Here is a 13935-nt window from a genome sequence, read left to right on the forward strand (position 1 = left end):
TGAAAGCAAATGGGGTAGAAAAGGAATGCATAGGACTCCACAGAAACAAAGAAAAATGCTAAAGTGATCCCCATTGTTTTTCTTCAAATGTTCAAAGTGTTAAAAAGTAGATTGAAGTATGATTTAACAAGGAAAAAATATTAACTTACACTTGACAAAGCATTACAGTTAATACTAAACAAAAGGAAGTAAATGAAAAAAAGTAATCTAACGATGAGAAATTTTTTGAAAGGAGAAAGATTACCGCTTCAAAACCAAAAGGCTTTTAATTTACTAGTGACTTAGATCAAGAAGAAGAGTCAAAATAGATATAGATCTTCAGGGCTCAAGGCCTCTACCGTCTATAAAAAGTCTAATACCTGCTTTCACATTTATGCGAGAAGCTTCACACTCCATAACCTAGGACTAGTAGTCAGTATAAAGAAATTCTTTTTTCCAGAATAATTTACTTCATTAACTAGAAAATGAAATATGGAGACAACAATATGAAATGACAATAACCTGAAGAAGTGTCACTTTATCCAGCTTGGGCAGAATTCCTAGAGTTACATCAGCACCTCCAGCACTGTCTTCTACGTAGTTCAAATCTGCCAATATTCATACAACAAATTTCAAATAATTACAATGATCCACACACTGCTAAATCAAAAGTTGATTGGAACATGTAGGTACACCACCCTTGCTTTTACCCAGTTAAAAGTTCAAATAAAACAGATATATACCAAGCAGAGGGGTGCTATTAAGGTATCCGGCACTACAGGAAGTTACAAGATCACGCATAGGTATCCCAGCATCAGCAAGGGCCAAAGTCGCAGCATTGATACAAGCAGATCTAGTTCCTGCACAAGGCATTCCAAGAACAAAAATACTGAGTGGTCAGCAATAAACATATTAGATAATAGAACAGAGACCTGCTTTAATATTATCAACAATTAACAGGGACATAGATTACTGCAAGAGGACGAGAGAAAAATAAATGACAATGACAGGTGATGATCAAAAGATCCCATTATCAGGTTTTAAATTACCTCCATCTGCTTGGAGAACTTGGACAAAAATATCTATCTGCAAATTAAATAACCAAATCATAAGAAAAACAAACAATTTACACATAAGAAAGAAATCCTGAAGCCTCTTTAAACAAAACCTGGGAATGAGGCATTAAATGAGTCAATATGCATGCTTCCATTGTTTGCCGAATAACCAGGGATATTTCAGTTGATCTCCTGTAGCATGAGAAGTCTTCCATCAAATAAAGAAGTAAAAAAACAAGAGGTCATCATCCTAGTGTTAGAGAACCTTGCAATTAAGAACCAATTTAACAAATTTTGAAAGGCAATTTTGAAATGAGCTAAAGTCTGTGTCTTCAATATTGATGGCTAACCCATTGAGACCTAAATGTGTACTGCGGCCAAAAAAGATTCTAAAAAGTTAAAGCATGAAGAAAAAAAGGAGGGGTGGGGGTAATGTTGATAACAAATTTTGCATTTCAGTGCTGATGGATACATATCTCATTCCGAGCGTAATGCAGACATGCAGCTTTTAACACGACAAGAGCTTTCTACACATCAATATGATGTATGAACTAATTCACTCGATCTCTTAATCAAACCAAAATAACCCTATAATTTTGAATAACCATACAAAAAAGAATGACACATCTTACACTTCCCACTACTATTCCAACAAGTACAAGTATATCAAAATCATGCAAGCAAAAAAAAACTATGCATTTGAACAAGCAAAAAAGAAAAACCTGTCGCCCTTTGGTTTCCTCATTCGATCTCCAGTGCTAAAATTAGCCATGCTGTACTCGCACCGAACCTACAGACACACAAATCAAATAGACAACAATTAAATTTTCAGCACATTGCACATTAAATACACATACAACCCATCAACATTTGCAATAATAATAAATAAATAAAACTTTACCAGAGCCTGGTCATTCATTTGCTGGCTCTTATTTTGAACCTGAAAATTCATAGCAGCCACTTCAGGAATAAAAAAAACATGATCTAAAACTCAAATACAACTAGAAACCTTCTCTAAAATAAAATAAGCTGACTAACCCTAAAAAGATACAAAAGTGTTTTCAAAGTAAATAAATAAGAATGCATAAAGGATAGAAATATACCTGTCTAGGGCCATAAACAGCAGCAATAACTTTAGTATTACCCATCTCAAAAACTGCAGAACCATCTGCTTTGGAAACAGCACCAATTTCTGCTCGAATTTGTCGCATCTCCATAGGTCTTCGACCATCCAATCGAAGTCCTTCTGGGCTCACATATTCCATCTTCTTCTTCTTCTCTAGTTATCAAAAATCTAAACATACTCATTTCAATTCATCATTTGTATCAATATGCTATTCACACATTTCACGAATTGAATAAGTAAAAAACAAATAAACACACCTTGCTATTCAAATGAGAGAACTCAACAGAACAGAGCAGTGCCAGCCTCCACTTCTAAGCAGTCTATGTTCGTGTCTCACGCAAACAATAGGAGGCAGGGCAAGTTCGGTGCAATACACTATTTTTATTTTAAATATTTTTTTAATCATTATGAAATAAATTCATTATTAATGTATTTGTAATGATTTTTTTTAATTTAAAATTGCCCCTCTTCTGTAAAAATAAAAGTTTAAGCATTTTTCATATGTAATTGTTTTAGAACATTAAAAAATTCAATCAACATAAATCACCACTACTACAAAATAAAAAGTAAAAAAAAGAAAATAAAATATATGAATTATAAATAAGTAGGTTCAAGAAAGTTTATACTTATTTCTCATGTCTCAATATTATCCACATTATTTTGACCTGAATTAATTGACTCAAATTTTAGTAATGTGTTCACAAAAAATATTAGTAATGTAATATTTTTGTCGGATGAGACTTGTGTACAACTTTTTTTGAGTGTTTGGTGTTGTTTTCTTAATAAAAGTATAATGCATTTATAACAACTAAATTTTCCCATATGTTATGTATTTTATTGAAACTTATTTTTTCAAAAAGTAATATGGTGTATACTTTAAAAAAATAAAATAAAATTTGTCTATTTCATTATCACTCTATTATTCATTATATAAATTTATAATATTTTCAGCAATATTTCATAATATCGGATTGAATTTTCTCATGTAAATTTCAAATATTTTGTATCTGTTACTATATATTTATGTTACTCTGAACTCCCCTAGGAAAAAGAAATATTTGAAGCTTCAAATATCAAACTCATTTATATATCAACATATTTATTTGGATGACATTTTTTTATCGATGACATATTTGAAGTTGAAAGTATTGAAATTTCAATCTCGTAAAAATAATAATATTGAATTTAAAGTAATGCTTAACTCAGTTGGTGATGAATGTTTAAAGTAATAACTATATACCAAATAACCTTAGTTCTTAATCAAAATGTATTATCAAGTTCTTAAGAAAAGTTTCTCACTTCGATGGCAATTTATATATAGATGATTGACATGATTTTTGTGAAAGCATAACTATCGCCTTCTACTTTCTTTTATGGGTTAAATAAAACTTCGAACTATGAAATTTTTACCTGTTTAGGTTTTGATACTTACAATTTATTTTTGAGTATCAACATATATATTCTCAATCTCCCCAATTTGGATTCTAACTTCTCAAAAACTAATATATTAATTCTCCATGAAAAATAAAGATTAGTGCCCGGTAGAAACAAATAGAAATTTGGGATGAAAACTCTATTGAATAAAATATTATATCTTTATATATTTACATAGAATAGGCAAATAATAGCACATCTTTACTAACGTAATTCAATTGCTACAACAAACAATACTGTAGGCAACTACTCTAACATAAACGGCATTTGGCCATTGGAGGTATTCTTCACAATGGACCAACTTTTGCAATTAGCACTATTCATTTCAGAAGTTTCAAACCCTTTCTTCAAGTAGCACTTGTTCAAGTTCCTCTCTGCGCCTTTGCAACTCCTGAAAATGTGCATAAAATCAAATAGGTAAAAAATCTTGGGAAAAAAGTAAATAAATTTAGATTACATGGAGATAATAAGTCACTGGGAGAAATATAAGATTGAGAACCAAGTCCATGCAGAGCTGGTCTTTCCGATCTCCACCAATGGTGGTGGAATTGAAAGGCACAGCCAGCAACAACAAGGAAAGTACTATTGCAATGTGACTACAGGCCTATGACAATCTAAGAGGAAAAGATAGTGCTATTGAGTATGAAGCTTTCAATATGAAAAGAGGCGAATCGGTTAATAACTAAACAGGAGAGAGGAAGACAACAATTCAGGTTGGAAGTGGTGAATATCATATTGCCATCAGTTCATACCACATCCATCAAAAAATAGCTTCAGACTCTTTAGCATTTTTCAAATACCAAATTTATTTGAATAACTAGTAGATATAGTCCCATAGACCTGAGCACTGGCTATTCAGAGGACATCGTTTCATCAATTCAAAATTTCAAATTGTGATCACATTCATCCATCTTCGATTGCCAGGATTGTTATGTAGCAGAAGAAAATCTTAGATCTCTCTAGGTCAGTGTGTTTTTTCTCATTGTGCTTTTACACATTATCAAGTACCAAACATCATGCTGCAATTATTCCATTGCAACTGAGGAATGACAATTATCAAATATTATAGAGATGCAAATGGAAACCAATCCAGTAATTAAATCGTAGCAACATACCTCCAGATCCTTGGCTGCTTGCTCTCTTGTGATCTCCTGCTTCTGGCGAGAACGTTTTAGAAAACCAATGCATAGGATTCCCTTCAAATGATAATACAATGAAAGAAACTAGAGTGTCAGCTTTGTTTTTCATTCCTTGGTAGAGAATAAATTATTAGAAGATTAGCAGAGGAAAGTCACCGGAAAATGTAAAGAATGATAACAAACTACTAGAAAATAATTTGAACCTTATCTAACTGGTATATAAAACATGAGAAAGAGTGAACTAGAACACTTCATTCACGTTAAAATATTTTAAAATGAAAATTATTTAAATAGAAAACGAAATGGATTGTTTATGGCATGCATTTTACAATATTTTACATATTTTGTATTATCCATAAACCATGCTTCTTTTTTAGGTGCTTACTGAGAAACAATCTGCCACACATGACGTACAGAACAGAACCAAAGAAATATAGACATTATTCGAGTAAATATTTTAGTCGTACCGAAACAACATAAACTGCTCCACAGGCGAGAAGAAAATAGCTCGCTATCCTCTGAAAAAGAACAAGCTCCCTTCGGTCTCCAAGATAGTCAGGGAAAGCCCTTGTCATGACTGCTACACTGCAGAAATAAGACCATCAATTCAGAAACCAAACTTGTATACTGTTTATGCACCATGATGCAAACAAATATCTTGCCAACTTATTCAATTTCACGGCATCTTATGTTATTCAAAATACTAGCACCCAAGTGATAATTTAGTTAATGAAGCACAATAAATACTAACATAACATGTATTAGTGGACAGGACACTACTGCCGGTACAAAATGTAATAAATCTGACATTATACCAGTTTGAAGTTAAAATAACGAATGTCCACTACACTTCTTCAGTGGAAAGCTTAATACATGTTGCTTAAGGTAAGTGACAATCACAAAATGAATAAAACCTTAGTTAAATTACAAATTAATGTGAGAATGCATCATCATAAACATAATCATGACTAAAGGGAACACATACAATATCTGCAGCATACCCCTGGCAGCCCAATACTCTGAAATCTGTGAAGAGATTAATTGGATCATTATATTAGAATGTAGAACAAGAATATGGTAACAACAGCTAGGAATAATAATCCATAAACCATATTTTTCAATCATCGTCATGGTTTATCTCATCAAGCATGAAAAATAGTTAATAAAGAAAATTCACCTGGAAGAACCTAATGATGAAACTCCATTCTGTTTCAGCCAGAATCACAAGACACGCTATCACAACAGCGTAACACCGAAATATGCCATCGAAAATCTGAAAAATTAATTAGAATGGGACATGTTAGCACAATGATTAAAAACAGAGACATAATGAGAGATGCTGAAAAGGAGAGGGGTATACATCAGATCCATGTTTGAAGGAGCGCACAGCGGAGAGGATATTGACGACAATGCAAAGAATGGCAGCCAAACAGGTCACAAAGCTGAAGCACCTAATTGTTACCAAAAACGGGTCAGGTCTCCTCCTGATTATAGTGTTCCCGGCCGGAGTAATTATCGGCACGGTCTCTTCCACTTCCTCGCCGTCTCTTGACATTTTCTGAAGCTAACAATCTAGGAAAAGAAACTAAAATTAAGAGAATAAAATATTTTCCTTCGTTTTTTGTTTTCTTGGAAACTTTTGTGTGACAGTTAGTTTGGAAGCATCTAGGTTCACTGGATGAGAAATTTATTCTAAGAGAAATAATCACAGGCTGATCATGATAAATGCATGCTCCGACATAGATTTTTACCAAGATTTTAAATTACTATGTTAAGATTTGTGTATTTTAATTAGAATCATGTTATGTACTGTCACATAAGCACTTTGGATAAAAATCATAAGATAATTAGGCTACAAGATCTCAGTCTTAGTAATCAATTCTCATGAGTTACGTAACATCAACTTATAAAAAATTAAAATGTGTTAAAACCAAGAGTATAAAAATGTTACCAAATGTTCCTGCTACGCGTTCTCGTTTTCGTCACGGTGGCTAACAGGTGATGGAAGATGCTATCCCATGGTAGAAGGGAAGAAGGGAAGAAGAGCAAATTTAACGAGCCAATTGGTTCAGTTACTCCAAAAAAAAAGTGGTGATGATGTGTAGATTGAAACGCTTGGGTTTGGGCTGGATTGGGCCCACAATATGTGACATGAGGAAATTGGGTAACCACAAGTTTGGGATCAATTTTATTGTTTTCTTTAATTTAAGGGGAAAATGTCAACTTAATCCTTGAGATTCTCAGGTCATGATCAAAATAACCTTTAATATCATTGTTGTATTACCCGGACCAGATGGTCCAACCAATTTGACTGCTGATTGTACTTAAAAATGACTATGATTTGTAATTTTAATTGAACGAGGGTTAGACCGCTTTGAACTGGAGAAATTATGATCTGATCGCGTTAAACTCGGTTGAACTGGAATAACCCGATAAGTGAATTGGATGGTTCACTTAAAATTTTAAGAAAATAAAACATTGCTTTAATGTTTTGTTTTAATCTGGTCCAAAAAAATATGGAAATATGTTATTTCAATGTAATTACACATAAATATGAAATATATAAAAAAAATATTTATATATAACTATATATTTATATATATAAATGATAAATTATATATGAAATTATTCAATCCGACAAGACGGTTTAATCATTTGAACCAATTAAACCTAATATGGGACTTCTTACGGTTTGGTGTATGTCTCGGATTTCACAATATTATTTAATATAGAGTAACATTGTCTTTTAATTTATCTAAAAATGACTAATTAACAAGGAGAATATGTATACATTGAAAGTATAAGAAATTTTAATCTTTATTGACTTCTAAATAAAAGTAACACAAATAAATGATGAATGATTTGGTGATTTAAAATTGTTTTAAAATGGTTTTATATAGTTGGTGATTATAATTTTTTATTTTTACAAAAAAAATTGATTGCACTATTTCTAGTAGTTATTATAAGTATATCTTATCACATTGAATTAATTAATTAATTATCATGTAATTATTAAAACAAATGATCTGTTAATTGATTTATTTATAGATAATTGTAATGACTCATTAAATATGGTGAATGAATAAGATAAGATTTTTTACGGGGAAAATTAGTGTATTAGATATTTGTCATGAATATGTTAGGTGGTCATTAATATAAGAAGTAGTCATTGAGTTTAGAAATGTCATAATTATGATAAACTATTGTTAAACCTACAAATTAGTTGTTGATGTGCACCTTTGATTAATGCATCTAAAATAAGGAGCTTCCACAAAAAATCATAACACTTCATTTAATAAATGAGAAAAAGATATATGCATATTTACTGTATGAGTTTGATACATTTATCATTTATTATTCATTTTTAATTATCATTGATATTTTTAAAAAAAATATAATTCGGTAGTGAATGCTATACTAAATATAAATATATATTTATACTAATAGTGTATAGATATTATACTATTACTAAATTCACCGTATTTCTTAGTAATAATAATAGAGAAAATGATATATTTACTGACACTGTAAGTGTTTTTTACATTGTCATTACATCATCTACCGTTCATTCTCTATTTTTATAGACTCTTCATAAAAAATAATCAAAATGAAGAGGATGATGTTATATACATCTTTATATTATAAGTGCATAAATATTATCCTCATAATAATAACATTAATCTACCCACACCCACCTCCTAATCACACTAATTAATTTGATGAACCAATATAAGAAAAAGAGGGGGGCATAAAGTGAACTTTATTATATTGCTTATAAAAAACCGCTATGTTGAACATTAAAAGAAAGGAAGTTACATCATTCTTTTTAATCAAAATGAAAAAACTAAACTAACATATTGTTGTTTGCTTTATTTTATTGTCTCTCATCATTTCAATTCTCAACTCTAGCTAGTTGACTATTCATTCCACTGTTAGTTGAGTAGAGTTGGATTTAAACTCTCACCTTTGTCTATCTTTCCTTTCATTTTTTTGTTCCTCAAACAAACAAACAAACAAACACTAGTAGAAGTGTGTGTGTCAGTAACAAATAACTAACACAGTGTATCTATCAAACTGTGTGAAAAAAATAAAAAAAGATGATGTTCTACTTGGTTGTTGATTTCCACGCTATCTCTCTGTCTTCTTGTTTCTGCTACTGTGCCCCCAAATGAAGGTATCTATTCTCTCTCTTTATCCTCTCTTTCGCTGCTACCATAATCTTGTTGTCATTCTTTTAATATTATTATTATTATTATTATATTCCTGTTGTTATTCTTCTGTTACTGTGCCCCCAAATGAACGCATGTTAAGTGTTTGATGAAGCGTTTGTGAGGGATTCATGTGTTCTATTGTATAATCGTTTCCCTTAGCTTCACTGTTTGTGGATTCAATTTGTTCCACCATGCTCCCACGTGTTTTTGTATTGTCTGTTACTATAGTTTCCATTAGGAGTGAAAATAAAAGAAACTATATGACAATGTATATTTTATGAGGTACACTTTCAACGGTTTAATTGGAAATTCTTGTATTAAGGTTATTGAAGTGGTGAGTTGATATAAGAGATGTTGTAATGTAGGTTATTATTGGCTCAATTTTCATTTTTCTAGACAGTGCAATAAGGTTTTGACCACTTGGAATCTTTAGTAATATCTTGGATTAGTGAACTCTATAAGAAGATTGTAATGTCTGGTTTTAACAATGCTATTTTTTTAACCGGCCAGACAAATAAACTACTGTTGTTGTTCACATCAATTTCTAAGGTTACCAAATTACTTAATTGAGTTAATTCTAATACTATATAATTGGAATTCTTCTTCGCAGAAACATTGGGGCAAATCACTTGCAAGAATTGAATGTTCTTCTTCTCTCCTATGCACAACTCATGTTGAAAACATCCTCAACTCAATCTTCGAAACATGATAACAACCTTTCCAATCAGATCCTCCAAAGATCCGTGTCATTTTATAAATTTCCAGGTACTTATCTGTTAACACAAATTCTCAAGAACCCAATTGGCAAGGTTGTTGTATTTGGAGAAACTTAAGTGGTGGTTACTAAAAAGGTTTTGATAAATAATAACATGTGTCTTAGTTCTAGAAGATCATGGTTGAAACTAATTTCTTGTTATCAAAACCTTTTTAGTAACAATCTCATTGGTACAAAAACAACTAATTCAAAATAAACAAAATTCATAAACCTAATGGATAATGATTACTCCTAAAAAATCATATCCCAAGATTCTTCCATGAACTCTGAACTAGAAACTTGTGTTCTATTAAATGAATAGTTCTTCTCATTGTTTCAAAAAAGAAACTCTATTTTCTAATTGTCCAGTATAGTGTTTACAATTTGTGTACATTTGTAATTTTTCTTCACTCCCCTTCTTCTAATCAAGATTCAAGATTCAATAATCCAAGATCCAAGAGTCAAGATTCAATAATCCAAGAGTCAAGATTCAAGATTCAAGATTCAAGATTCAAGATTCAAGATTCAAGATTCAAGATTCAAGATTCAAGATTCAAGATTCAAGATTCAAGATTCAAGATTCAAGATTCAAGATTCAAGATTCAAGATTCAAGAATCAAGAATCAAGAATCAAGATTCAAGATTCAAGATTCAAGATTCAAGATTCAAGAATCAAGAATCAAGAATCAAGAATCAAGAATCAAGAATCAAGAATCAAGAATCAAGAATCAAGAATCAAGAATCAAGAATCAAGAATCAAGAATCAAGAATCAAGAATCAAGAATCAAGAATCAAGAATCAAGAATCAAGAATCAAGAATCAAGAATCAAGAATCAAGAATCAAGAATCAAGAATCAAGAATCAAGAATCAAGAATCAAGAATCAAGAATCAAGAATCAAGAATCAAGAATCAAGAATCAAGAATCAAGAATCAAGAATCAAGAATCAAGAATCAAGAATCAAGAATCAAGAATCAAGAATCAAGAATCAAGAATCAAGAATCAAGAATCAAGAATCAAGAATCAAGAATCAAGAATCAAGAATCAAGAATCAAGAATCAAGAATCAAGAATCAAGAATCAAGAATCAAGAATCAAGAATCAAGAATCAAGAATCAAGAATCAAGAATCAAGAATCAAGAATCAAGAATCAAGAATCAAGAATCAAGAATCAAGAATCAAGAATCAAGAATCAAGAATCAAGAATCAAGAATCAAGAATCAAGAATCAAGAATCAAGAATCAAGAATCAAGAATCAAGAATCAAGAATCAAGAATCAAGAATCAAGAATCAAGAATCAAGAATCAAGAATCAAGAATCAAGAATCAAGAATCAAGAATCAAGAATCAAGAATCAAGAATCAAGAATCAAGAATCAAGAATCAAGAATCAAGAATCAAGAATCAAGAATCAAGAATCAAGAATCAAGAATCAAGAATCAAGAATCAAGAATCAAGAATCAAGAATCAAGAATCAAGAATCAAGAATCAAGAATCAAGAATCAAGAATCAAGAATCAAGAATCAAGAATCAAGAATCAAGAATCAAGAATCAAGAATCAAGAATCAAGAATCAAGAATCAAGAATCAAGAATCAAGAATCAAGAATCAAGAATCAAGAATCAAGAATCAAGAATCAAGATTCAAGATTCAAGAATCAAGATCCAAGATTCAAGATCCAAGATTCAAGATTCAAGATTTGATATTAATTGCAATAAGTTCATTAAGTATGATGAAAAAAAACTAATTTTTAAATTGTTATAGAAATAAATTGCTATAGAAATAAAACTTAATTATTAAGAAATTTGTCATGAATAGTATTATTGTCTTTTGTTATTAGTTTTTTTAAACTTGTGATATTCTCTTTTGTTATTTTATTTTATTTCTAAAAACTCCTTACTCCTATAATTTTCTAATATATGTCTCTCTAAGAAAGATTAATTATTATTTTTAATTTTATAATTGGATGTAATGATTCCATGCATATTGTTTATGTGACATTTCTTGCTTAAAAAATTGTGTTCTATTAAATGAATAGTTCTTCTCATTGTTTTAAAAAAGAAACTCTATTTTCTAATTGTCCAGTATAGTGTTTACAATTTGTGTACATTTGTAATTTTTCTTCACTCCCCTTCTTCTAATCAAGATTCAAGATTCAATAATCAAGATCCAAGATCCAAGATTCAAGAATCAAGATTCAAGATTCAAGATTCAAGATTCAAGAATCAAGAATCAAGAATCAAGAATCAAGAATCAAGAATCAAGAATCAAGAATCAAGAATCAAGACTCAAGAATCAAGATTCAAGAATCAAGACTCAAGAATCAAGAATCAAGAATCAAGAATCAAGAATCAAGAATCAAGAATCAAGAATCAAGAATCAAGAATCAAGAATCAAGAATCAAGAATCAAGAATCAAGAATCAAGAATCAAGAATCAAGAATCAAGAATCAAGAATCAAGAATCAAGAATCAAGAATCAAGAATCAAGAATCAAGAATCAAGAATCAAGAATCAAGAATCAAGAATCAAGAATCAAGAATCAAGAATCAAGAATCAAGAATCAAGAATCAAGAATCAAGAATCAAGAATCAAGAATCAAGAATCAAGAATCAAGAATCAAGAATCAAGAATCAAGAATCAAGAATCAAGAATCAAGAATCAAGAATCAAGAATCAAGAATCAAGAATCAAGAATCAAGAATCAAGAATCAAGAATCAAGAATCAAGAATCAAGAATCAAGAATCAAGAATCAAGAATCAAGAATCAAGAATCAAGAATCAAGAATCAAGAATCAAGAATCAAGAATCAAGAATCAAGAATCAAGAATCAAGAATCAAGAATCAAGAATCAAGAATCAAGAATCAAGAATCAAGAATCAAGAATCAAGAATCAAGAATCAAGAATCAAGAATCAAGAATCAAGAATCAAGAATCAAGAATCAAGAATCAAGAATCAAGAATCAAGAATCAAGAATCAAGAATCAAGAATCAAGAATCAAGAATCAAGAATCAAGAATCAAGAATCAAGAATCAAGAATCAAGAATCAAGAATCAAGAATCAAGAATCAAGAATCATTATTTTATTTCTAAAAACTCCTTACTCCTATAATTTTCTAATATATGTCTCTCTAAGAAAGATTAATTATTATTTTTAATTTTATAATTGGATGTAATGATTCCATACATATTGTTTATGTGACATTTCTTGCTTAAAAATTTTAGATTCTCATTTTACTTTATGAATTTGACTTCTGTGAGGCTTAATTAACATGATGAATATATTCTAAATATTACAATCAATGTGTATGTGATTTAAAAAAATATTAAAGTTTTAATTAAGATGATGATTTTATTCTTTAAATTATAATAAATGTATACACAATTTTAAGGAAGATTACAGCTTTAATCAACACAGAAGATGATTTTGTGTGTTATTATAATCAATTTTTGTGTGATTATAAGAAATATTAAAGTATTAATTAATGTGTTGAATTTATTATTGATATTAAAATCAATTTAGGTATGGTTTTAAGGAAGATTAAACCTTAATTATCATGATGATTATATTGTGTTATTAGAATCAATACATACATTTTAATTCTTGTTACTATTACAAATGTTTTAAATTTGAATTTCTATATTTGCATTTAATTTCATGTATATTTTTATGACCTCAACAAATTTAAATATTGTTACTATCTTTTAAATCTCTTACTTCTTATAGGTTAGGTATGATTATAGTTGCATTTTTTAATACTGTTATTTTAAGTAGTATTATTATTTTGGAAATTGTTTACGTACCTTTAATGTTTAATTCATACAAGTTTTTAGAAGATAAGTTTCTAATTAAAATGATTTCATGTAATTATGCTATTCAAATATTTTTATAATGTTCGAAAACAAATATGGTTTTCTTGTTACAAGAGAATAAACTATTTTAAATCTCATTGATCTAAGAGGACGTAATAATTTTTATTTTTTATATTACTAATGTGTATATATAAATATCTGTAATCAATTGTATTATCACAAAAAACCTGAGATATACATAAGTCAAAGTTGGTGTTTAAAAAAAAAGAAACTCTATTTTCTAATTATCCAGTATAGTGTTTACAATTTGTGTACATTTGTAATTTTTCTTCACTCCCCTTCTTCTAATCAAGATTCAAGATTCAATAATCCAAGATCCAAGAGTCAAGATTCAATAATCCAAGAGTCAAGATTCAAGATTCAAGATTCAAG

General features: G+C 29.7%; 2 protein-coding genes across 3 annotated transcripts in view; both read right to left on the reverse strand.

Annotated features, from left to right (window-relative positions):
* LOC109349289 (exosome complex component RRP41 homolog) overlaps positions 1–2526 on the reverse strand; it is a 3226-nt gene extending 700 nt beyond the window's left edge. Inside the window, exons 1-8 of the mRNA XM_019590035.1 lie at positions 2418–2526; positions 2138–2328; positions 1936–1974; positions 1757–1824; positions 1148–1226; positions 1029–1065; positions 723–839; positions 502–587 (exon numbers count right to left, since the gene is read on the reverse strand). Of these exons, the coding sequence (XP_019445580.1) occupies positions 502–587; positions 723–839; positions 1029–1065; positions 1148–1226; positions 1757–1824; positions 1936–1974; positions 2138–2299 (588 nt within the window). The 5' untranslated portion in view covers positions 2300–2328; positions 2418–2526. The remainder of the gene's footprint in view (positions 1–501; positions 588–722; positions 840–1028; positions 1066–1147; positions 1227–1756; positions 1825–1935; positions 1975–2137; positions 2329–2417) is intronic.
* LOC109349290 lies at positions 3725–6817 on the reverse strand. 2 transcript variants are annotated; one of them, XM_019590038.1, is made up of 7 exons: positions 6685–6817; positions 6094–6297; positions 5911–6006; positions 5719–5759; positions 5201–5318; positions 4710–4790; positions 3725–3985 (listed from the first exon to the last, which is right to left on the reverse strand). In XM_019590038.1, exons 2-7 carry the CDS (start codon positions 6286–6288, stop codon positions 3929–3931), a joined length of 588 nt encoding a protein of 195 aa, XP_019445583.1. In that variant the 5' UTR covers positions 6289–6297; positions 6685–6817; the 3' UTR covers positions 3725–3928. The 2 variants fall into 2 exon arrangements, with proteins under 2 accessions (XP_019445583.1, XP_019445582.1); XM_019590037.1 differs by having other exon boundaries at positions 6094–6305; positions 6685–6815.

This window comes from Lupinus angustifolius, chromosome LG06 (genome assembly GCF_001865875.1).
Source record: "Lupinus angustifolius cultivar Tanjil chromosome LG06, LupAngTanjil_v1.0, whole genome shotgun sequence".
NCBI lineage: Eukaryota > Viridiplantae > Streptophyta > Magnoliopsida > Fabales > Fabaceae > Lupinus > Lupinus angustifolius.

Coding starts and splice junctions, on each gene's coding strand:
- LOC109349290 (XM_019590038.1), bottom strand. CDS start 6,288: ATGTCAAGAGACGGCGAGGAAGTGGAAGAGACCGTGCCGATAATTACT. Junction 5,319..5,718: donor AGGGGTATGCTGCAGATATT/GTATGTGTTCCC, acceptor TTATTTCTGCAG/TGTAGCAGTCATGACAAGGG. Junction 3,986..4,709: donor AAGCAGCCAAGGATCTGGAG/GTATGTTGCTAC, acceptor GCACATTTTCAG/GAGTTGCAAAGGCGCAGAGA.